Source organism: Xenopus laevis, chromosome 9_10S (assembly GCF_017654675.1).
Source record: "Xenopus laevis strain J_2021 chromosome 9_10S, Xenopus_laevis_v10.1, whole genome shotgun sequence".
Lineage (NCBI taxonomy): Eukaryota > Metazoa > Chordata > Amphibia > Anura > Pipidae > Xenopus > Xenopus laevis.
Window position 1 is genome coordinate 76,094,331 of NC_054388.1, and position 24,221 is coordinate 76,118,551.

A 24,221-nucleotide genomic window follows, 5' to 3' on the forward strand; every position below is an offset into this window, starting at 1 on the left:
GCTGAGTACCCAGCCAACCTCCAGGTGTCTCTGTTGCATGGCTAGTACTAAAACAGGGCCACATATTTTTCTTCCACTGAGGCATTGCATATCTGAACCACTCTATTCTTTCAGGAAAGGCAGTTTTTCTTCACAGACTTTTAAATTGCTAACTATATGTAACTCGAGGAAGCAACAGCAGTTCTCTGTCTCTTTTTATTCAGCGGCCTTTATAGTGATATCTGGATTCAATTGTAATGGATGATATATAATTAATGCAAACGTTTGGTTGAAAGTTTTTCATGCCATGTGACTGTGCATAACATTTTTAACAGTAGTTGTTTTCTACTTTTCACTTCACAAAATTATGTCATTTGGAATGGAGTACCCAAACTGTCTAACTATCCTAGATTACGCAGATCCATTCAATATACACAAACACACAATCTATAAGGGATAAAGTATTGATGCCTAAACCATAAAAGAAAGATAAAAACACAAAAAGAACTGTAGGTGCAAGGACTGCATATTACATAGGCTTCCCTACATACACAAATGTAATAAAAGGCACAGTTTGCCGTGTAGCAGTAACCCACAGCAATCTTTTAAGATGTTTCCTTTTAAACAGGCCACCATTAAAAGCTACCTGCCAGTTGTTGCTATAGATCACTGTGCCAGGACAAACCTAGGGGGTTATTTACTAAGCTCCGAATACCCGAAATTCCCCGAAATCCAAAAAATTCTTGATTTTTTTTAATAAAATCGGACTTTTAAAAAAATCACGAATTTTTCAGAATTTATTAAACCCCGAGGGCTAAAAAGCCCGAATATAAAAACACGGCATCTCCAACCTGTCGAGGTTGCATAAAAATCAATGGGAAAAGTCGGGGGAATTTCACAATGTTTTCGGAGTTTTCGGGTGAAAACTCCAAAAAATTCGGGGAAAATTCATGAAAAAATCGTGAAAATCTGAGCTTTTCCCGCAAATTTTCGGAAAATAGAGGTTAGATCGGAGTTTGTAGCAGCCGATATTGAGATAAATTCAGACCTTGATAAATAACCCCCCTAGTGTCTTTAAGTACATAACTCCAGTGTGCAACACAGATCACTTTATTTCAGTCCTGTGCTCAGAGGCTTCCTGATGATAAGACTGCAAGTAGAATCTCATTGGGGCACAGACATTTCAGTGAATGCTTAATGCTGTCAGTTTCACCTGTATTAGTGATATTTCAATCTAGTGCCATGTACATGGAGAGACGTAAACTGCTAGTAATTCCTGATGGCCGGCTTGAGCACATATTAGAGAGCAGTGACTCTTGAAAAGCTGTTTATCTGAGCACCAAAGAAATGCACATGAGAAATACAACCCAAACCTTTGTATAAATCCCTAAATAGAACTGAGAAGCTTTGCAGTCATCTGGTTTTTGCTCCCAGCTTTCATTCATATAACGATGACAGGTGTCTATTCAATGGAAATGATGCTTGGATTCTTAAATATTCAATTCTGTATTCTAAATAAGATGCACGGTAGAGGTTCCAAAAAGGGGGCATAACTTGGGACAGCTTAATATTCCTCTAAAAAGTCCTATCTATTTAATATAGTTAATACATTATGAAAGCATTTCCTTTATTTAGGATAAGTCAGTAAACACAATTTAATGCACATACTGGATCTCTCCCTCTGTTCAAACTTCAAATTTCATTTGATGATGTCTTTATATTTCCATAAGCACCATGATCCCCAGATTTAATTGGTGTTATTACTGTATTTTACCATCTCGGATGGAGCCCTGTTCCATAAATCCATTACCTTTGCTGCTAAACTGGACTTTCTCTCATTTCCTGTCATTTTGCTGCTTTGGAGCATGACCTCATGTTTAGACCTTGTAAATGTAGTTCATCCATTTTTAAAATGTAATTGTATCAAGGTTTCCTAGCTTCCAGTTTGGTACAACACAATCTTGTTAATCTTTAATAAATAATTGGCTTACTCAGTGAGTCAGAGACATCGTAACACAAATGCTCTCTCTCCGGAACCAAGGGGTTAATGAGCAAATATAAGTTAGCTTTAATTAAATTACCAGAGTTTTCTCCCTCTCTCTTCCTTGTTCTAGTATATATGATGATTCTCCGACTTCAGAAATAATTCCCTGCTGTCGACAGGAGATTCAATAAACAAATGGATATATTAGTAATTAATTATGGTGAAAAGTGAAAAAAAACACAAGAGAAATATTTACAAGCAAAGACTTGTGTAACATTTAGGGTGGCATTTATTAAAATGCTGAATCTCCTTTTTTTTTTGCTTGTAGGCAGCAATTGGCTTACGTTTGTTCATTCCAACCAAAGCACATTACTCATCCCTAATACAAACTCATTTGGCAAGATTTTAATAGAACAGTTGATTTGTACACCGAATAGGGTAGTCCGACATTCGAAGTCGAAGGATTTTTAAGATCGTACTTCAATCATACTTCGAATCATACGATTGTACGATTTAATCCTTCGATTTTTCAAAACTTAGGCAAATACTGGCTATAGGTTCTAGGAGGTCCCCGTAGGCTAACATAGCAATTCGGCAGGTTTAAAGGAACAGTAACACCAAAAATTTAAAGTGTTTTAAAATAATGAAAATATCACGTAGTGTTGCCTGCACTGGTAAAACTGATGTGTTTGCTTTATATAAACAAACTGTGTCAATGGTGGAAATTGAAAAACGGCTATATGGCACAGGATAAATAATGGAAAACAGATAACATTATGTTCTACTGAGCTTATCTGCTATCTGCTGTGTAACCTGAGCCTTTTCTCCTTGAATAGCTGCCCCTATGGCTACACAGCAGCTTTTTTATATAAAGAATATAAACAATTATTTAAACAATAATAATGTTTCTGCGCAAACACATCAGTTTTACCAGTGCAGGGCAACACTGAATTATATTTTCATTACTTTAAAACAATTTCATTTTTTGATGTTACTGGTCCTTTAAAGTGTCGAAGTCTTAGTTTTTTAAAGAGACACTACTTTGATTTTCGAATGGTCGAATTTGTGAAGTATTTTCACTTCGATTCGAAGTCAAAGTCGAATTTGGCCTATTTGATGGTCGAAGTACCCAAAAATTACTTCGAAATTCGAAGTTTTTTAAATCGAAAAATTCACATCGACCCTTAGTAAATGGGCCCCAAACAGTCAACACAAATAAGGTAAAACATTTTACAACAGTACAGATGGAAGAAACACCCAAATCGATCCTGAAAAAGTGTACATTTTTCACCAGGCATTTATTTTTGGTGTCTAACCATCTGCAAATCTTGTTACAAAAAAATGCTTTTGAAAAAACGCCAATTGAATTCAATGCATGTTTTGCATAAGAAAATATGCCCATTGATGTATTTTTACACTTAAAAAACACAGTGAAACAAATGCCTGTTGACTTCAAAGCACTTTTGTGAATTTTGTAGTTTTGTTAATTTTTCCGCAGTTTCGCAACTTTTTCAGCAAAACGAAATAGTTGCTCATCACTACTGATTAACACTTTTCTCAGTCAGATATGAGCATAGGCAAAAACACCCCTCACTATCTGTCAATGCTTCCCATAGGAATACATAGGATGGCTAACAGCTTATCTATGGCAGACCTGGTGATGATTGGAAGCCAACTGCTCAGAAAAGCCAAAATTTGAATTTCTGAACTTAGTTCCACTTGTGCATCAATTCACCATCACAGACCAACATTATTCATATCAAATTAAGAATGTATTTGATCTTATCTATTTACTGTTCTACCCCATCTGCAATCCTCCCTGTGTTTTCTGTATAGTGTGTTGTAGTGTTGTCAACTCTATAAAATGTAACGTTGCCTGTACTGTTATCTAAACTGACACAGCCTAATTACACTAAATGAAAAATGCATTTCTAAACAGTGATGGAAATTAAGATTTATGAATTCATTGTAATCATCATACTGGGGTTGGTAAATGTTTCATACAGTCCCTGTATTCATGTTCTTGCCATATTGGATCAGTGAAGCCCACCTGAAACCGAGTAGAGCAAAACAGCATTGCTTCATCTGAGATAAACAACATAACTAGTTGTGAACGCTTGATCCGCTAATGTGCCTCTGTCTCTATAGGTATGAGTATGGAACAGAATGTAATGTAGTGTATTTATACCCAGGAGTGTGAGTGCCTAAGGACAAATTTCCTGGCTGATCCAATGATGACCCCACATTCCTGGCTGCCAGCCTCCTCTTTTTTTGCTTTGCATGGGGGCAAACTTCAGTTTGAAGCCAGAGGTTTAGCTCTTATAGGTCACTGTTATTATTATTTTTTATGATTTTTTAATTAGAGATCTTCAGATTGTGTGCTAAACCTTGACTTTCAGGGTGAACCTCTCTAGGTTCTCAGTTATCGATATGGGTTGCTTGGCATACTCTTTTGCTACAGAAATGTAATCTGAAAATGCTAAGCAAGCCCAGCTCTTGTCTATTTCTTTGACTATAAACATAGAAGGCAAGTAGAAGGGTCTGCATATGGCTGTGGTAATTGGTAATTAATCCCCTAACTTTCAATATGTTTCTGAGAAGGAGTTATTTATTTTATTCTGAGGTCTGACTGCAATAAAGACAAAAGAAGTAATGAAGCTCGACTGCTAAATAAGACTCTGAGGATCCTGCATTGCTGGCGACCCACTGTTATCACCTGCAAAATCAATCTGAAATCTTATTCCGATAAACAGGTATAAGGAAAGGCGATGTTAATTTCTGTCTGCCTGAGTTACCCAACTATACTAAAGCTGTTTAAAGTGAATATACAAACATGCCTGTTTATTATAAGCCTAAGCTAGAGTGCATTTTAACAATAAATGGTATGTAACCGTGCTCCCCTAAGATTTACTCTACAATCTAAAGTCTAAATATGAATAGCATATGCTGTATCGCTGCTTTCACAGGGAGGAATAATCAGCAACTTACCTGCATTTCAGCTCTAAGTAGCTAAATATAAATCATGGAATTCCTACCTAAGGCCCTCCAGTTCTTTAGCTACACATTAGAGAAGGGATCCCCAACCTTTTGAACCTGTGAGCAACATTTAGAAGTAAAAGGAGTTGGGGAGCAACACTAGCATGAAAAATGTTCTTGGGGTGCCAAAAAAGGGCTGTGATTGGCCATTTAGTAGCCCCTATGTGTATTGTCAACCTACATTGAGGCTCTGTTTGGCAGTGCACCTGGTTTTTATACAGCCAAAACTTGCCTCCAAGCCTGGAATTCAAAAATAAGCACCTGCTTTGAGGCCACTGGGAGCAACTTCCAAGGGGTTGGAGAGCAACATGTTGCTCACGAGCTACTGGTTGGGGATCACTGCATTAGAGTTTTCATGCCAAACAATCCTTATGGTGCTGTACAACAACAGTTAATGGGTCACAGAGTGGACATCACACAGTTTTTGCATAATATGTACTTTTAGCCAACTTTGATGAATGGAGTGCAGTTCTTTATACCTTACCCCACAAATGGCTCTAAGGATGATCTTGTGTATTTCCTGATTCATAAGATGCCTGCTTTTAAAACTCTGGTCACATATAGATATTGGGGCAACCACTAATCTTGCAGAACATCCATGGGTGTAATTTCAGCCCACAAACATGTTCAGTCCCATCAGAAAAAAATACTGCAGGCTTTATTAAAGGGGGTTTTGAAAGAATGTCACCTTATTTTCTTGTAACATTGCTTTAAAGACATAACCTTTTCCAGGGACTTTACTCTGGCACACGATTTGGTCGTTTTTGTCAGATAAATTGCTGTCTCCTACGCCCATCACTGCTTTCCCAACTGACAGAGAAGTATAATCACAGATGACATGCAAAGTTCCACAATTGAACCACACTGCTATAATTAGAGGGCGCAAAGACTAATCTCTTTCCTTTCCATCAAAGATGAACAGATTTGCAGAAGCCAATAAGCCACTCTGAAATGAACAGCTACATGACTAGCACCTCTGATTTCCCTTGCTGAATAAATGCATGGGAACCAACATATGATCACACAAGGTACACAAATGAAACATTTAATTAGAAAGACTTTATAGCTTTGACACTGTTATTGTACAGCTTAGACAGATGCCAAACAGTGGAACAAATGAACTATTGCCTATAAAGAACAAATTGCAAGGCCATAGTGGCTAAATTGATGTACCGTAAAGCTTATGTGGTTGGCTCATTGGCATGTTGTACATGATTGTCTGCACAGCTATTTATTCTAAAAGACAGAAATAGCACAAAAGGGGTTAGGTGGTTTTTAATTATTATGGGCACAGCCACTCTTCACTTGCATGCAGTGCCGTAAGCAGAGATGCATTGGCCCATCTGAAGGATTTGCAGGTACAGGACAGCAGGTAAATAATATTTAATTAACATGACCCATGATTATTGTGCCAGCTATTGCATACCTGATGCTAAGCTACACTCAGTTCACAATAAGATCCCATGGGCCATGAGTTTTTAATAAAATACTTAATTGCAAGTACAAATAGCTGCTTCTAGAATCCCTCTTACAAATGACGGTGGCACCATAACAACACACAAACAGTTTTGATTAGACTGCAGCATGTTAAGGTGTGATTGTTTCTTGCACTTCTAAAGTGGTTGATCATGAAGTTTGGTCCTCCTTTGTGAAACTTACATAAAAACCTTAATTTTTTTCTCTCAGTTGCCCCCTAAAAGAGGCTGGACCCCAGAGCCTAGTACTTCCACTTCCTGCAATACCAACAGATCTAGGCAGATGAAAAGAGCTTTTGTCTCCCAAAACACCAAAGAGCTCCACAGATGTTATCATTCTGTACACAGGCTGAATTTAAATTTTTCAGTTCTGCTGAAACAGTGTCCAGTAACGTTGTCACTGCCACATCAATAAGGAAAAATAATGTCCATTTCTATGCTTATGTATTTATTGTGAAAAAGATGTGTTTTCTTTTTGACTGGCCATTAGATAGTTGTAATAAGCTCCATCATGGAACAATCCATTGTGTTTAGGAACAGGTCACTTGAAGATGACAAAAATCCTTACAAGTCACTACATCCATCTATTTATATATATATGCCTTTCTATCTATCTCTGACTGCTCCTATATAACCTCCTACAATGAGCAAGCCTATGGCTCACTGGAGCATGACATTGTTTTAAACACTCTTATTGCCTACACTTCACTGGATTCTCATGCAAACTCCTGCACATTACAGCTTCTTTTAGAAGCACTGTGTTCAGCATCTAACCCTACGGTAAATCTATCATTCTAGCATTTTTTATCCTTAGAGAATAAAACTGGTATAACGAAACAGCCCTGATTGCATATTTCTATGGATGTATAGAGCACAAACATTTTAGCAACAAGTATGTGTACATGGGCTTGTGCGTAGTGTTGATTTTACCAATACTAAATAAGACAGAACATATATACATTCTGTTATACTAACAGTAATATTATGGAATTAAAATATTGAATGAGCACTAAAGCTTTGTAAGAAAATTAACAGAATTAAACAGTGCAGATGTGAAGGACCATGAGGCATTTTTCTCATCTCTCCATCCTTGCAAAACATATTTTAAAGCCATTTCCAAAGTATATGTTTTTAAGATTGCCCATTGTGTTTATTGCATCTATTTCTAAGAATTTGTCCCTTTTCTTACAAATATTTTAGTCCCAGCTGATGGAAACTGAGCAAAATGCACAGTCTGCAGCTACTGCCATGAACATGGAGTCGTGTAGATAGCTAATTAGTGTGTACTTATGTATTAAGCTTCCACTTTACTGCAACACCAGGGAAATCTAACAAATGACAAATCTCTGTATGATTTTAATGCAGCTCAGAAGCCTATAATTCAGTACTACAGGAAATGCATCAGACTTGCAAGTTAGCACATAAATGCTAAATTTTCACATTAAATATAGAATTGTTTGAATCTGACAGCCAATAAAACTTGTCTATATTGCCTGCCCATTACCTTACAAACATAGATGTTGTTAACAATAAATTAACACTTCATGCTTTTGCCCCTGAATACTTCTATTCCTACTTAGATAGTGACCATTCATTTTGTCTCCTTCTTTTCAATAACAAATGTTTCAGGACTGATTATTGGAAAAGGACAGAAAGGGCATCTTACACAACCCATAGACTAAGAGGAGGGGTTCTCTATGGGCTCTAAAAGCCAATATTGTGTGATTTGGTCTCAGAAAGTCTATAACATTGGCCTGGTGAATTTATTCAAGTGCAGAATGATTAAAAATGGCTACAGAATTGCAACTATATTCTGTTCCTGGATGACTCAATAATGTAGCCCTGGTTGCCTCCGACCAAACAAAATTTCCTATATGTGTCATCATCTGCAATTATATTGCATCAGAGTTTAAATACTAAATTATATCTTTGTGTGGCCAACATCTATTATGTCAAATAATCCAAGGCCTACTTGACCTAAATAAAATATTAATGCTTAGTGCAATGTCCACTAACAATCCTCAAATCTCAGTCAGCTGGAGTTTGTAAATTTCCCCGGAGGTAACAGCATGCTCCAGTGATATTGAATGAGTGTTTTGACACCTAGGGGCACATTTACTATGGGTCAAATAGCGGAGGTTAATTAACCCTTGATATTAGACCATCAAAGTAAAATCCTTCGACTTCGAATATCGAAGTCGAAGGATTTACCGCATTTCGTTTGATCGAACAATCAAAGGAAAATTCGCTCGATCAAACGATTAAATCCTTCGAACCGAATGATTCGGAGGATTTTAATCCATCGATCGAAAGATTTTCCTTCGATCAGAAATTACTTAAAAAGCCTATGGGGAAGGTCCCCATAGGCTAACATTGGTGCTCGGTAGGTTTTAGCTGGCAAAGTAGGTAGTCAAAGTTTTTATAAAGAGTCAGTACTTAGACTATCGAATGGTCGGATAGTCTAACGATTTTTAGTTCGCATCATTCGATTAGAAGTCGTAGTCGAAGGTCGAAGTAGCCAATTCGATGGTCGAAGTAGCCAAAAAAAACCTTCGAAATTCGAAGTTTTTTTCCTTCTAATCCTTCACTCGAGCTAAGTAAATGTGTCCCCCCTAATTGTTGAAAGCACCTTAGTGCTCTTAGTACTCTCCCTGCCTATAAAAGCTTATTGGTAAGTAAAGTAGGAGTGCAAATTGCTTTAATATTGAATCATTGCATGCAACTGTCAAGTGCAATGCCCCTTGTGACCGTAACAGCACTGTGGGAGAAAATTATGGGGGAAAAAATGGTGATTGTACTTCTGCTCACTGTACTTGCAGACATAAAAAAAAACCCTCTACTCTATCTGCCCAGAGGGCAGAAAATTAAACCATTGCCTAGTAAATATTCAAATAAGAGGCTTGGCTTGTATGACCATCTTAAGATGAGACTTTTAGCTGAACACCTAAACAGACTAGGAAGAAATAAAAACTGTAAACAAACACACATCAATCAAAAGTACTTGAATGAAAAAGTGTATTTAGGAAGAGTTATAAAAGAAAGATTGCTATGTATTGTGTTTGGCTAAATCAAAGGCAAATTACATCTTAAAGCTATCAATAGTTCCATTGCTTTTATTGGGCTTTGGAAGGGAACAGAAAATTAACTGAAATTGCTCAGTCTTTTGCACAGTGTTCTACCTGAAAAGATAATTAAGGGTGTTTAATCCTTCAAACAAAATGCAATCTTTTTATGATCATCAGAGAGATAATTTGGCATAAAACACATTTCTATACAACATAGTTTCTACTTTTAAGGCCTTCTAATCCATAAATCTTAAACCATTGGTGTTTTGCTATTTATGTAGCCTTTTGCAGTGTCCTTGTATAATAAACTCAGCTCAAGTGTATCAGGACATAATGGATGGGTAACCATATTGTTTTTAATTGAAAACACCAGGATGTCAAGGTTGTATGTTTTCAGCTGTTATTAAAGGGATACTGTCATTGGAAATACAAAAAATTTCAAAATGAATCAGTTAATAGTGCTGCTCCAGCAGAATTCTGCACTGAAATCCATTTCTCAAAAGAGCAAACAGATTTTTTTATATTCAATTTTGAAATCTGACATGGGGCTAGACATATTGTCAATTTCCCAGCTGCCCCAAGTCATGTGACTTGTGCTCTGATAAACTTCAATCACTCTTTACTGCTGTACTGCAAGTTAGAGTGATATCACCCCCCCTCCCTTTTTCCCCCAAGCAGCCAAACAAAAGAACAATGGGAAGGTAACCAGATAGCAGATCCCTAACACAAGATAACAGCTGTCTGGTAGATCTTAGAACAGCACTCAATAGTAAAAACCCATGTCCCACGGAGACACATTCAGTTACATTGAGAAGGAAAAACAGCAGCCTGCCAGAAAGCATTTCTCTCCTAAAGTGCAGGCACAAGTCACATGACTGGAGCAGCTGGGAAATTGACAAAATATCTAGCCCCATGTCAGATTTTAAAATTGAATATAAAAAAATCTGTTTGCTCTTTTGAGAAATGGATTTCAGCGCAGAATTCTGCTGGAGCAGCACTATTAACTGATTCATTTTGAATTTTTTTTTTCCCATGACAGTATCCCTTTAAAGATACACTGGGGTTAATTGTAGGTGCTGAGAAGTTTGGGTAAGTCTACTTTAAGTTAAAAAAATAAAGAAACTGTATGATTGGTTGCTATGGCTCCTATAGTTAGTAAATTTGCCTCACTGTCATTAAACAAGTTAACGTTCACTGAAAAAAGTGTAGCACTTTGTGTTTTATTTAAAAAAAATGGTTTTATTTAGAAAAAAATGATCAACTTTAAATGTGTGGAAGTTGCAGTTGTTTTTTTTTAACATTAATTGGGTTTTGTGTATTACTTGGTAGTTACACATTTCTTAGTTTATAACCTTTCTCTCAATAAAACCCAGTTCTGCCATGCTTTATGGTATAGCCATTATTTCCTTCACCTGATTATAGAGTACTGCCTCTTAGTGTAATTTCATGCTTCTGCTCCATTCTGTTTCCACCATTATCTTTTTTCTACTCTGTAATCCAAAGTCTTGTACTTCATTGCTGCTATCTGCTCTCTTATTGATTTTCTTGCCTATTCTTGTTGATGCTTCACCACCTTCCAGTCATCAGTGTGTGTCAATATTATTTCCTATCCCTTTCTCTATTTAGTTGCTTCTTCCATTCTCTGTAATAAAATGCTTGCTTCAACATGCAACAGCTGCTGGAACCAGTTGTAGAACTGTGCTCGGTAATGACGAGCGTGGGGGCAACATTTTGATTTTCTACTAAAAAAGATCTAGCTCACCTTTGTACTTGCCTTCTTTTTAGTTGTATCTTCAGTTTTGCCTTTACATGGGTGTGACTTAATGTCAACTCCTGTGTAGCCTTTGCTTTGCCTCTATGCTCATCACCATTGTTCATCTATCTACAAAATGCTGAAATTCTTCTACTCTTCCAAAACATCCAGTTCACAAGCCCCCTAAATAGAGACATGCACAAATGGGTCACATGTTGCCCCTGTGGCTCTCCCCTGTTTCTTTAAAGGAGAATTCAACCCTAATGTTAAAAACCCCTACCCCCCTACTCTACATAGACCCCCTCCCCCCAGCCTAAGTGTTACCCCAAACAAATGCCCTTAATGTTTTACTTACCCCTCTGTGCAGATTCAGGCATCGGAGTTCACGGGCACCATCTTTTTCTCTTCGGAAACCATCGGAATGAGATCAGCATTGGCACATGCACAGTTGGAGCAATTTTCTGTTTCGCAACAACTGTACATGAGCCAAAACTTACGAAAATTCCCAAAGCGCCTGAAGATGGCGCCTGTGAACTCCAATGCCTGAATCTGCACCGAGGGGTAAGTAAAATGTTAGGGGAATTTGCCCGGGGTAACACTTAGGCTGGGGGGAGGAGGGAGGGGGGGGTCTATGTAGGGTTGGGGGTAGGGTTTTTTAACTTTAGAGTTTAGTTCTAGGTCTAGTTTCAAACACAAAGAAAAAATTAATTCCAGAAGTTGGAGGGTAAATCCAATGTGCTCCTCATACTTCAAGGCATCTTCAAACCAGTCCAAAGAGGGACTGAAGAGTACTTGAGGCAACCAACTAATTCTAGTGAAGGTGTTGCTAAACAGAAAATGTTTTCTCTGTTCAAAGTATTTGCAGGACGCTGGAAGGTTTTGGAAGAAAAAGACAGCCCAAATGCCACTGGAAGCCACGAGTCATTTTAATGATCTATGTTTTGTATGCTAAAACGGGCATTTCCATTTAAGGCCACTAAATTAATTGCATATTTTATTGCTCATATATTCACATATAAATTGAACATTTAAATATCGTGATGCCAAACAGCACTTGCTTCCTCTGGTGAGAGCAACATGGGAAGCGTCCGCTGACATCCCAAAAGACTGAGATTCTGAAAGAAGTGAGCATTTAATCACTAGGAATAATGACTAAATGCTCACATTACTCCTAATGCGCATTCATGTTTTGTTGCACATTTATTTCAACAAACTTAAGATACATTTTAAAGTGCATTTGTATAATTGTGTTGTATGTAAATTAATACTTATTTCTTAATAGATTTTTTGCTTACCCTGTATAAAGATGACCATGCAGTAGCCAATCCCGTCCAAAAACAAACAGAGTGGTCTACGCACCAAAGCCATGGTTTCTTCTTACTTTACTGCCCAACATTGTGCAATTGCAGATTAAATTTTTAATTAAGAAAACAACATAACAAACAATATCCATGGTACATAGATATCAGGTTGGATTATCCCTCTATCATACACATACTAAAGATTGTCCAGATTTTGTCTATTTACTAGTGTATGGATAGTTTTAGTAAGCCAAACAAGTGAATGCTGTCCGTACAGTCACCAACAAAACCAGGTGGAAGGCTCTTCTATTGATACTAATAAGATGCTGCAAAGATATTGCAACCTGCCACTACAGACATTCTGCAGTTTGGTCTGGATTGCCAAACAATAATTTATTCTTATGTGCATTAACCTCATGCTAGTGCCAATATGTGCTAGGTTATTAGTTTCTTAACAGCAGGTTATAATCCCACTTGCATGAATTTATATATATTTATATATTTTGTGCACTTACATCTCAGACCCACTTGGCTGTAGATGTCAGAGTTGCAACAGATACAAATGCTTTATGTCCATGCACACAATACACTGTGACAGTACCAGTTTATTCAAGCATGTTTCCCCCGGCAGTGCCAAGCAAGTACACGTAAGGTGAATAATGTTATAGAGAATGCTTAGCACCAATGTCTTCTTTATTTTTTACAGGCATTAAAAACAGTACCCAGGAAACAATATTGTAAAGCTGCTAACAGAACTCACAATGGAAGCACCCAAATATACTAAATGTGCAGGGATCTTAAGAAGAAAAGTAAAGGCAGAAATGACTTAAGCTCCTCAAGCTGTGCTGTTATAAGGGCTCAAGCAGCTTTTCCCTCGCCCCACTCTTTCAGCAGATCTGACAGCAAGTTGGGAGAGCAGCAAGAATGCTGTAGGATAGTGCTGTAACCCTCAACATTCTCTGGTAGCTCAGCTCCAGCAGTGCAGGTTGGATTTCAAATAAAATATCCCACACAGAATAAGTCTGTTTGTTGATTGAGTTGTAGTGAATTTTAATACATTTTTATTTTATTTTTTAATAAACATCAAAAATTTCCGTTGATGGAAACTACATGGTTGGGAAAAGCATAGCAGAAAAAATCCCAAGGCACACAGGGTCAATGCAAGCAAGCTGCCTTGTGTGTTTATTGCGAAGTGCAAAGTTGCACTTCGCAATAAACACGCAAGGCAGCTTGCTTGTATTGATCCTGTGTGCTTTGGGATTTTTTCTGCTATACTGCTTGTGAGGCGGCTGATCCTCTACCTTTGTGCACCAGGTATTGTTTGATATTTATCAGAGGGTGTGCGAGAGCACAAGGTGGATTTACTACTGGGAAAAGCATAGACAGAATGTATATCCCTCCCAAAATCCTCAAAGAGGAAGCACAGAGTGCTGTGAAAATGAGGCCCAAGATATACAAAAATCTGATTTGTGAACTACATGGAAAATTTTACATCCTACAAGCTACACCAGTGATCCCCAACCAGTAGCTTGTGAGCAACATATTGCTCTCCAACCCCTTGGATGTTGCTCTCAGTGTCCTATTATTTTTGAATTCCTGGCTATGAGGCAAGTTTTAATTACATAAACTCTAAGTATAGTGCCAAGTAGAGCCCTCATGTAGGCTGCCATCTACATAGGGGCTACCAAATAGCCAATCATAGCACTTATTTGGCACCCAAGGGACTTTTTCATGCTTGTGTTGCTCCCCAACTCTTTTTACATTTGCATGTGACTTAAAGGTAAAAAAGGTTGGGGACCCCTGAGCTACACCATCCAACTTTTATCTGGTCTGACTTGGGGGATTCGATTTTGTAGTATCCTACAAATCGCATAGTGTTGCATGGAATATTTCTGTAGTTTTACTTATTTACTTAGCTACTTATTTACTTTATTGAGAACTTTATTGAGAACTCCAACTCAGTTTGAAACCCTGTGTACCTGTCTGATCTGTGTGAAAAGGAATTGGTGCTATTACCTGAGAGCAATCCCACTTACAATACAGTACCTGTTATCCAGAATGCCCAGGATCTGGGGTTTTTCCGGATAAGGGATCTTTCCGTAATTTTAATCTCCATACCTTAAATCTACTAGAAAGTCTTGGAAACATTAAATAAACCCAATAGGCTGGTTTTGCTTTCAATAAGAATTCATTATATCTTACTTTGGATCGAGTACAAAATACTGTTTATTATTAAAGAGAAAGGGGAAATCGTTTTTAAAAATTTTGATTATTTGGACAAAAGAGAAGCAGCCTTTCCATAATTCAGAGATTTCAGGATTACGGTCCCATATATATATATATATATATATATATATATATATATATATATATATATATATATATATATATATATATATATATATATATATATATATATATATATTTATATATATATATATATATATATATAATGCAGCACCATTAGAAAAGTGCATTAGACAATCATACATGGACATGCATTCAAGGCCTTAGTATAAATCCTCATCAAAGCATTTTTCGTGAATTTGAAGGACGAGATCTTCATTTCTCTCTGTAACTGAAAGTATTCTTAACTGCCAATATATTCATGTAGTGAGAGATAGTAATGGACTGCAGAAGTAATGTGCAAGAGGTGTTCCTATTTTTCTTGTAGTGTATACAGCTGTATCCTTTTCCTCCATTATTGACCTGTCTCTCTTACATAGTGTCCAACTGTGAGGCTTTTAGGGCACAATACTGTAGCACTATGGATATGAGGGTCCTTCATCTCCTGCTACATGTGCTTCTCTCTCTTTCTCTTAGCTGAGACCTTGTAGAATAGTGGAGGTTAAAGTCTCTAACTTTATTGGCCAATAGTGGTTTGTAAACAGGATCAACATATTTATTGAAGTACAAACAGTTTAACAGTAATGTTGAACTGACTGAAACAATGATGAAAATGTATCAGTCCTGTTCAGAAGCATTTCTATGTATCCCTAGTATGTCATCAGTGTGATGGAAATAGGCCAAAGGTTTCATACAGAAAGTGGAGAAAAGGTCCCTTTTAAGTTTTGCCATCATCAACATTATTATTTATTCAGATAGCAACAGCAAGTTTGGCAGCGCTGGGATACAGGATCAGCCAGCTCTTGAGCTGAGAACATCCCAATTGTTTTTGTGAAAAAGTCTGGTTAACGGTTTTCTAAATTAATTGCAATTATTCAAAATGGCTAAAATAGAAATGTGGGTAAAATTAGACATTTTTGGAAACACAGAGGGAGTTATTTATCAAAGTCCAAATGTATCTCAATATTTTCTGCTACAAACGTAGATCAAATCCGCTAGGGTTTTTTTACGCTTATTTATTATTACATAATGCTTTGCGGGTAAAAATCTTTTTAAGATTTTTTTCATCCGATTTTCACGAATTTCATAATTATTTCCAATTTTCACCCGAAAAATTCGGGGTATTGCATGTAACCCATCGCACATCAAAAAATCATTGGGACTTCTCCCATGCAACCTCAACAGGTCTGAGATGCTGGATTTTCAGATTCTGACTTTTCCATCCTCTGGGTTTAATAAAGTCCAAAAAATTCATGATTTTTTAAAAGTCTGATTTTATAACAAAAAAATCTTTTGATGATTTTTGCATTCAGAGTTTAGTAAATAACCCCCAGAATGTTTGTCAGTAGAAATCTTATCCCCACAATGAGAATGTTCTAGTTTTAGTAATTTATGAAGGCCCTGTGCATTTGAGTTCAGACAGCTGCGAGTGTATCATTAGGGAAGGAAATGCAGCAGCAGGTTCCATCATTAGGCATCTATAACAGAAATCCTGCCTCAATATGATCAGCTTTCATAAATCCTTTGCTCTGGCTGCAAAACATCAAACTGTGCGACTTAATCTACATATGTGTCCTTTGTAGCCCTAAATCATTTACGCATCTCCTGGGTCAAAAGTCACTCACATTTTTCCACGGTTCTATTAGCAACAGAGAGAAAATCTGGCTGAAATAAAACTCACGATATTGAATAATCCTCGGCAAACTAGGTGGATTTAATTAACATGCCTAATTTTTCCATCTGTCCTCCCTTGCTAATTACAGTAGCAAATGCTTAATTTTTCACAGTCACATCACTTAAAAGCACTTTCCAATAGTCTTTGATAGCATGTACCGAGCCACTATGGGGCAAATTCACTAAGATTCATAGTTGCGCCAGGTGTAACTTCGCCGCACTTCGCCACACTTCACCAGGCGTAGATTCGCCAGCGCTCCGCAAATTCACTAAAATCTGAAGTTGCACTCAGGGGTAGCGTAAGGTTGCGAAGTTGCGCTAGCGTTGATTCACTAAGTGAAGCGAAGTTACGCTAGCGATGGTTAATTTGCATACGGCGCCAAATTCAAATTTCAAAAGGAGGAATATGTAGCAGCACTACAAATGCCTGGGAAACCTTCAAAACAACAAATAAAATTTTTATTTTGCCCTACACATGTGCCCACTGTATAGTTAAGTTGCCATGAGTTAGGAAATGTAGGGGGGAAGGAGGGGAGCCCCAAAAAAAATTTCGATATTTTTCAGCCCATAATATAGAAAAAACGCCAGCGTTTTTTGGGACTTAAAAAATTTTTTGCCTTTTTTTGAAGCAATCCCTATCTACTCTATTGCGCTTCGCCTGGTCTGAGGTGGCGAAGGAAGTCTAGCGTAAAAGGTAGCGTTCGGTACAATGCGCGTGTTAGTGAATTTGCATAGTTACGTCCGTTGCGCAAATTCACCAGGCGTAAGGGTGCGAAGTAACACTAGCGTATTTACGCCAGCGTTCGTTAGTGAATTTGCGAAGTAACGAAAATGCCCAACGCTAGCGAATTGACGCTAGCGTTAGGCGTTTCGGCGCTTAGTGAATTTGCCCCCATGTGTCAGGGACATTTTCAATCATAATATGCTTTTTTATTTTCTATACTGACACAATACAATTTATATTGTGCTTATTATCGTCACTGCAGAGTGGGAGTCCACTGGAGGAGAGAGTAAATTTCATCATCTAAAAATAGGCGAGGAGAACCTATGGCTCACATTCGATGGTTTCGTTTTGGGGTCTATTTGTTTTAAAAAAAAGCTCTTTTGTATAATTGAGGTGGCTTAGGGATGACAATAAACAAGTGTTTGCTTGGAGATCTGTCAAAATAATCAGATCATTCTGTTTATGGGTTGCTTTAAGGAAGCTCCTCTATAACTGTTTTTTGTTTAATGAAAGAGTAATTTGGAACAAGTTTACAATATATTTAGATTTCAAAATGTTAAAAAGTATTAAAGTATTTCCAGTGGTTTTTAATTTCAGCCTGTTTATAAACTCTGCACTAAAGTTCTGACACTTGAAATAATGTAGCAGACACCAGCTGATTAGCAGACCTGAAGAGAACTGGCATTTGCTTCATTGTTTCAAGAGTTATATAGCACCAGCAAGTTTACAGTAATTATAATATGTGGTGTTTTAATAATAAGCGAATAGACCTATAAAGGGATCTTTTACTGTACCACTGACTAACACATACACATGCATACTGTATATAAATATAGAATTCAGTAAAGTTATACCAATATATATTTTATTTTACAAAGTAATAGTACTGGCAGTATTCCCAAAACCTCCTGTACAACTTAGATGAACCTGCATTGTTGGAGAAGATCAAAGGATGCCAGCCTACAGCATCTGCACTATCCTCCAGGCTCAAGGGAAGAAAATGAAATTGCTCATAAACTGTACACAGTACATCATCCCTATTAGAGATGGGTAAATTCTATCTCCAATAATTGCTAACCATGTACAAAGACATGATGGAGCTATGTGAGCAATATGTTTGAAAACCAGTGTGATACATATATACAGAAAGAGAAAATGTTTTGGTACCTATGTATGTTTGCAAAATCATGAGATATTTACATAACACTTGTATCAATATGGGCTACTTCAACGGGATGCCATTTATTAATATGCCTCACTGAAACACAGGTTTAATGAGTAATTAAGGGACCAAAATGGGTCAGATATTGTTGCATGCAAATCTTATTACACCTGGTGTTTGAATAACTGGTTGGGACGTTCCTAATCCCTTGTGAGCTGTGATAGTTTAAACATTTATCAGCTTTGAATTTACTGACCTATAAGAGGGTGTTTTCTATTTCTTTTTTGTGATTCCTCCTACAACATTTGACATTTGGTGGGTGTGTTGAAACCCCTATTTAAAGGAGCCGCATGCACTTATGAGAGTAGTATTAAGGTGCTGGATGATTGGTTTGATTTTTCTTGGACAAAAGCTGAACACTTAAGGCAAAAGCAGAATACTACCGGGCTCAAATTTGCCAAAACAAAGGATTCCACTAAATTTCACATAAAGCGCAGTACAAGAGATTCTGTAAGGTAATATGAAACATGTAATACTGCTACACATGAACATACTATATATATTCTGTGATGATATGTGCATTATGCAAGGATTGTATTCCAGTCACAGATACTGCTGAATGCAAACACACTTCTTGAGGACGTGAAGGTAAATAAGGAGCTTACAAGGCATAAACCTTCAGCACAGGTGCAAGCAATTACTGGGAGGGTCAGGGCTTGATATGGTAATGGAAGACGTTTACTCCAATCTTAAGAGGGTACATTATAGAAATGAGTTCCAATATGTTGCTCTCCAACTGGCCCTCAAATTACAATGGCCAGATCCCCCAAGAGATTTTGGCTAGTAACTGTTGTGGAAATGCCATAAAATGGACATCCCTGATGTATAAACTGAAAACATCTACCATGTTGGTGTACAATATTTTATGTCATTTGTATGTTTATTTACATTTGGACCCCAATGAACCCCTCCAGTACTGGGGCTTTAGCCAAATGCCCTTTGTGCAAAATGTTAAATTAATGTTGTTAAATGTTTATGATGCAGCTAGATGGGCTAGATTTTTCAAAGATAAGTCTTGCGAGGGTTGCTGTCTTTGTGGAGCTATAATTGATAAAGATACATTGATAATTGTATATATTCTACTCTCAAGCAATCAAAAGTCAGAAAACTTTGGTCTGTAGCCTTAAAGTGCACCAATCATAACTAAAATAATTTCCTAAGTGTTTGTATAATGTAAATCATCAGCTCACTATACCTTCTGCAAGATCTCCCCTATCTCCACTGCAGTTCTAGCTGAGACAGGCATCTTGGATTTCACTGGCTCCTCCTACCTATATCTTCCCAGCCAACTGCAGCTCTGAAATCTCGCACATGCTCAGTTGAAATTCTTTGTTGCTTATCAACCCTTCTAAGCTATTTTCAAATCAGCCATACCTCAGTGTTAGCTGCTGTTCATTAGTGCTGCCACCTGCTGGAAGTTAGTGTGTGCCCTTCATTTGCATAATAACATCACCAGCAGGGGACAAGATAGGGAAATCTCATGATACTTCTAGTGGAGGAATTTACTGAAACAAGGCATTCTGGGTAGAATACTCAAAGCAGTGGTACAATCTGAGCATGCTCCTGAAATTTGCATATTATAGTCTCTGGTATAGTCTCAGTATGGCCTCCCTCAGTGAAAGAACCCATTTGACAAAGTAAGGAATTTTTTAAAACCTGCAGTTTTTTTCAAAAAACTATATATGTAGTTTGATTAAACATGTTTATGTTGTACTGGTCAGATTGTTAATATATGTTTGATTTTGGCTGTGATAGTTGCCCTTTAAGGGATATTACACAGGCTCCTTTAATTATCTATCCCTCTGGTACTGAGTCACAACTAGTTCACACTTTCCATTGAAGATCAACATATTCCTAGTGTTTGATCACCAATACAGACGGGAGACTTTCCCACTAAACACTATTATAATGCATCCAAAAGGGCACCTAGGGGTATATTAGCTGGGATTAAATTGGGAAACATGTATGCTTTAAGATTCTAAGCAATTTATTTTTTTGCAGACTTTTCCAAATTTAGTCACACTGAGTCCCTACACCAGTTTGATTAATTTGATCAATGCACTCATATTTTTGTATTATAGTCTGCAAGGAATTATATACATACAGCATCAGATTTCACAGCATAATCAAAGGTTTATGTTTGGATCACTTTCTAGTTCTTTAAAGAGTAAACTCATTACAGTGTGTAATTAAAGATATAGCCTTTTCTCCCTTCTCAGTCTGTTTATATATGCTCTCTGTAATCTATGTAGACTTTGTAGATGCAAAATGAGAACGTTTTTCAACTGATTTCCATACACTTTGTATCTTGCAGCACGCTTTGAGTATTAATATCCCATTGCACCACCCTTTGCAGAGCCTTACAGGCAGGTGGACTGAGACAAGCTACAAAGCACTTGGTACTTGTTGCGTTTTCTAATGAACTTTAGTTGCTGCTTCACTTCTTGAATATAAAATCTGCCAGCTCTGTGTGGCCGCAGCCCCAGAGACCAGAAGCACTCTACTGCTCTGTCCAAGGTGCTGAGTGTTACAATGGTTTCTATATAAACAAAGCATTTAATAACCACGTTACTACCTTATCTATCAAAGCAGATTTACACAGGCAAGGAAGCCACTATGTTCAAAGCAAGTGTATCTACATATTCTTTGGTTGCTAATGCTGAAAGACTAAATTGCATGAATAATTCTGTTTAATATGTATACATTTCCATCTACAGATATATTTTCCCCAGTTAAACTCCTACATGTTACTAAAATGTATAATGTGTACACAAGCACAGTAAGCATCCACATGCACTTAACTACTATACACATACACAGTACATCTCTGAGAAAGTGATGCAAACAGTGTGATATTTCAAACACCCACAAGGATGATGAGGTCTTTTATGGAAGGGGTTAAAACTCTTCCCTTATTCGTGGAAAGCATTCATACAATTATGTCATGGCACATGCCGCCAATTCTAGGGTACATAATGTAAAACGACTTGGCAAAATAATGAGATGTAAAACATGTTGATTCTTAAAGCTTAACTTCACTCCAAACTGCATCAACTTGACTCTAAATTGCAATGAAATGGGAAACATATTGAGTGGAAATGGAACATATCAGCAGAGGCAGTATTTACATTGTTCAATCTGAAAGGAAACGCAATAGGCAATGGTTAGTTAAGTCATACAGTCACTCGGGTTATTTGTTAAATTAGAAGGTGCCTCCACTATAACATACGTTGCGTAAGATAGGAAATCATACACCAGAAAGTGGCAGATATTTAATGAGAAATTCAAAGCTCTAAGCATTTTAAACCCTATGGAGAGTCATTTCTGAAATGCAGTCCGTCATCTCTGCTGGAATGAGAGCAACCCCAAAGGTTGATAGATAGGAATCTATTCATATGCTTTCTGTTACCTAGAAGTATTCCTATGTTCCTAGAAATCTAAAATAGTGGCACCCATGCAACCATTCCTTGTCGCTAGTACAGTATACAGCATATGTATGGTTTGACTGATTAACCCTCCATATTTCCCTGATTAAATCTTAAAACTCTTTTCACAGGAGAACATTGGTCTCTTCCAAGGTTGGTGTTTATGTTAAATGCACAGTGGGATGTTTGGTTAACAGATTATAGCAAGAATAACTACAGTAAGCTTCTTTGTGTATTTTTACCAATTTACAACCCCAAAATGTGAGAATATGCTGAAGCGTTATTTGTTTTCTCTCTGAATTGCTGTTTGTGCTAAGTAATATATACCCTTAGAATGTTTGCACATTAGCTACATATTATATTGCTTAAATACTGATAAATATTTTTGGTATACACATCAATGAGTTCCAGTTAATGACCCTCTTGTTGATAAACAGCAATTCCCAGCATTCACTGTACAGCTGAAGATTGCTGGGAGTTGTATTAAACAACAGTGGGAGATCAGAGGCTGGACATATCAGGGTTACATTTTGCCCCCCAGCTTGGAGTCATAGAGTCACAACAGCATGACCATTTAATGCTAGGAGTATGTATTTTGGGTGATATTGGTTCTTTGATCAGCTTAGATGGTGTTCTGTTAAACATAAGGGAGATCCAGTCTGCAAAATAGGTATAAAACTGACAAATGTCACAGGCTACCTAATTTGGCTACGTATATGTAGGTATAAACTATGCAAGTATGATCTCTGAAAGGGTTTTCTCATATAATAGACTCCCAAATTCATCTTATAGAGGAATGGTGTGTGTCTGCCTGTGGGTGTGTGTATTTTTGACATGTCTTTATATTTTCTGGCACTTGAATCCGAAGAACACCTGTCATGAAGAGTCTTTTATAGGCAAGTAAGCATTGCACAAGAAAGTGTTAAATTTTTGGTTAATTTTCCCTTTGCCCCTTGATAAAGATGCCCTGGATACTCTGAAATAGCAGTGCATTTGGCAGTCTAAGCCCTGGCATGTAACCCATGAAGTCACTAAAACAAGCAGAGAAAACACAGCTCCTATTAAAGCAAAACTTCACTTCCCTGTGATCACACATGCAGCTTTGTCTTTGTTTTTTTGCCACTTGATGTTCAATGGAGGTCTTGCTCCTCTAAACTGAGGAAATGACAACAAACTGAGCCTGGTATGCAACGTCTCACATATTATGGGATAACCAGGAATGTAAGATGTTTTTATTTTGGAATGCACAGGATAGGGACACATGGCAAAATGTAAGTTTAGCATCACTTACGGGTACCGTCGAATCTTGTAGCGATGGTATCCAAGAAAGTATTTTGTGGGGCCAGCAGCCCTTTCATTACCGGCATCTTCCTGAACCCATGCAGCCCTGGCTGGACACTGGCGGTGAAAAATACGATTAAAGCGCTGCTTTAAAGGGGCGTCTTCTATCAACCTCCAAAGCCAGATCCCAGAAGAAGAATAGATAGACTCGTGCCTGGCATGGCTCTTCTTTGTACAAAAATCGGCAGCACTTGCTCACAAAGGGATAAGGGAAATGCAAAGAGCGAACAAAAGTTGAGCGTAAGTGAGTGGAGCCCCGCAGGTGCGGTAGCCACACGTTTAATAAAGAGAGATCCTTCCGCAGGCTCGGAGCTGTCCAGTCCGGTGGTGCTGATTGTGGCTGGGGATGAACGATCTCTTTTTCCCTTGTGTGCGCTCATCTCTTCTTTTCTTGGGCTCTGGCAGATGTAACATCACGTGGTCTCCCAGGGAGGAGAGAAGGAGGGCTGAGCAAGGAGAGGCAGCTCCCAGGTAACGGCCTGTAGAAGTGCAGTGTGTATGGGAAGGGCTGCCGTCTGTATGCAATGAAACTGCTGCTGCTACTGCTGCTACTGCTGCTTAGACGCACCTGGGTGCTACTACAGAGACTGGGACACACAGACACTCTCTTTCTCATTGTTTCATATGCAATCATTTGTATAGATTCCATAGTCAAGTAGGAAAGTGCATGTAAAGTCTAAATAAAAACCAATTAGCAAATCAATCATGGGATTTATGCTTCCAATCCAGCTTTCACAATACAGATCATCATCATCATATATTTATATAGCGCCGATAAGATACACAGTGCTTAATCTTGGTTATAACATACAGGGAATAAGTGGTGAATAACAAACAAGGGTGGACAGAATACAATAGGATTAGAGGGCCCTACAAATTAAAGTTTACAAACTAAA

At 37.7% G+C, this 24,221-nt stretch overlaps 1 protein-coding gene across 1 annotated transcript in view; it reads right to left on the minus strand.

Annotated features, from left to right (window-relative positions):
• Nucleotides 1-23,584, minus strand: part of LOC108702284 (potassium voltage-gated channel subfamily H member 8) — a 210,339-nt gene extending 186,755 nt beyond the window's left edge. The window contains exon 1 of the mRNA XM_041578382.1: nucleotides 23,276-23,584. Within this exon, the coding sequence (XP_041434316.1) occupies nucleotides 23,276-23,351 (76 nt within the window). The 5' untranslated portion in view covers nucleotides 23,352-23,584. The remainder of the gene's footprint in view (nucleotides 1-23,275) is intronic.
• Nucleotides 23,585-24,221: the final 637 nt, after the last annotated feature.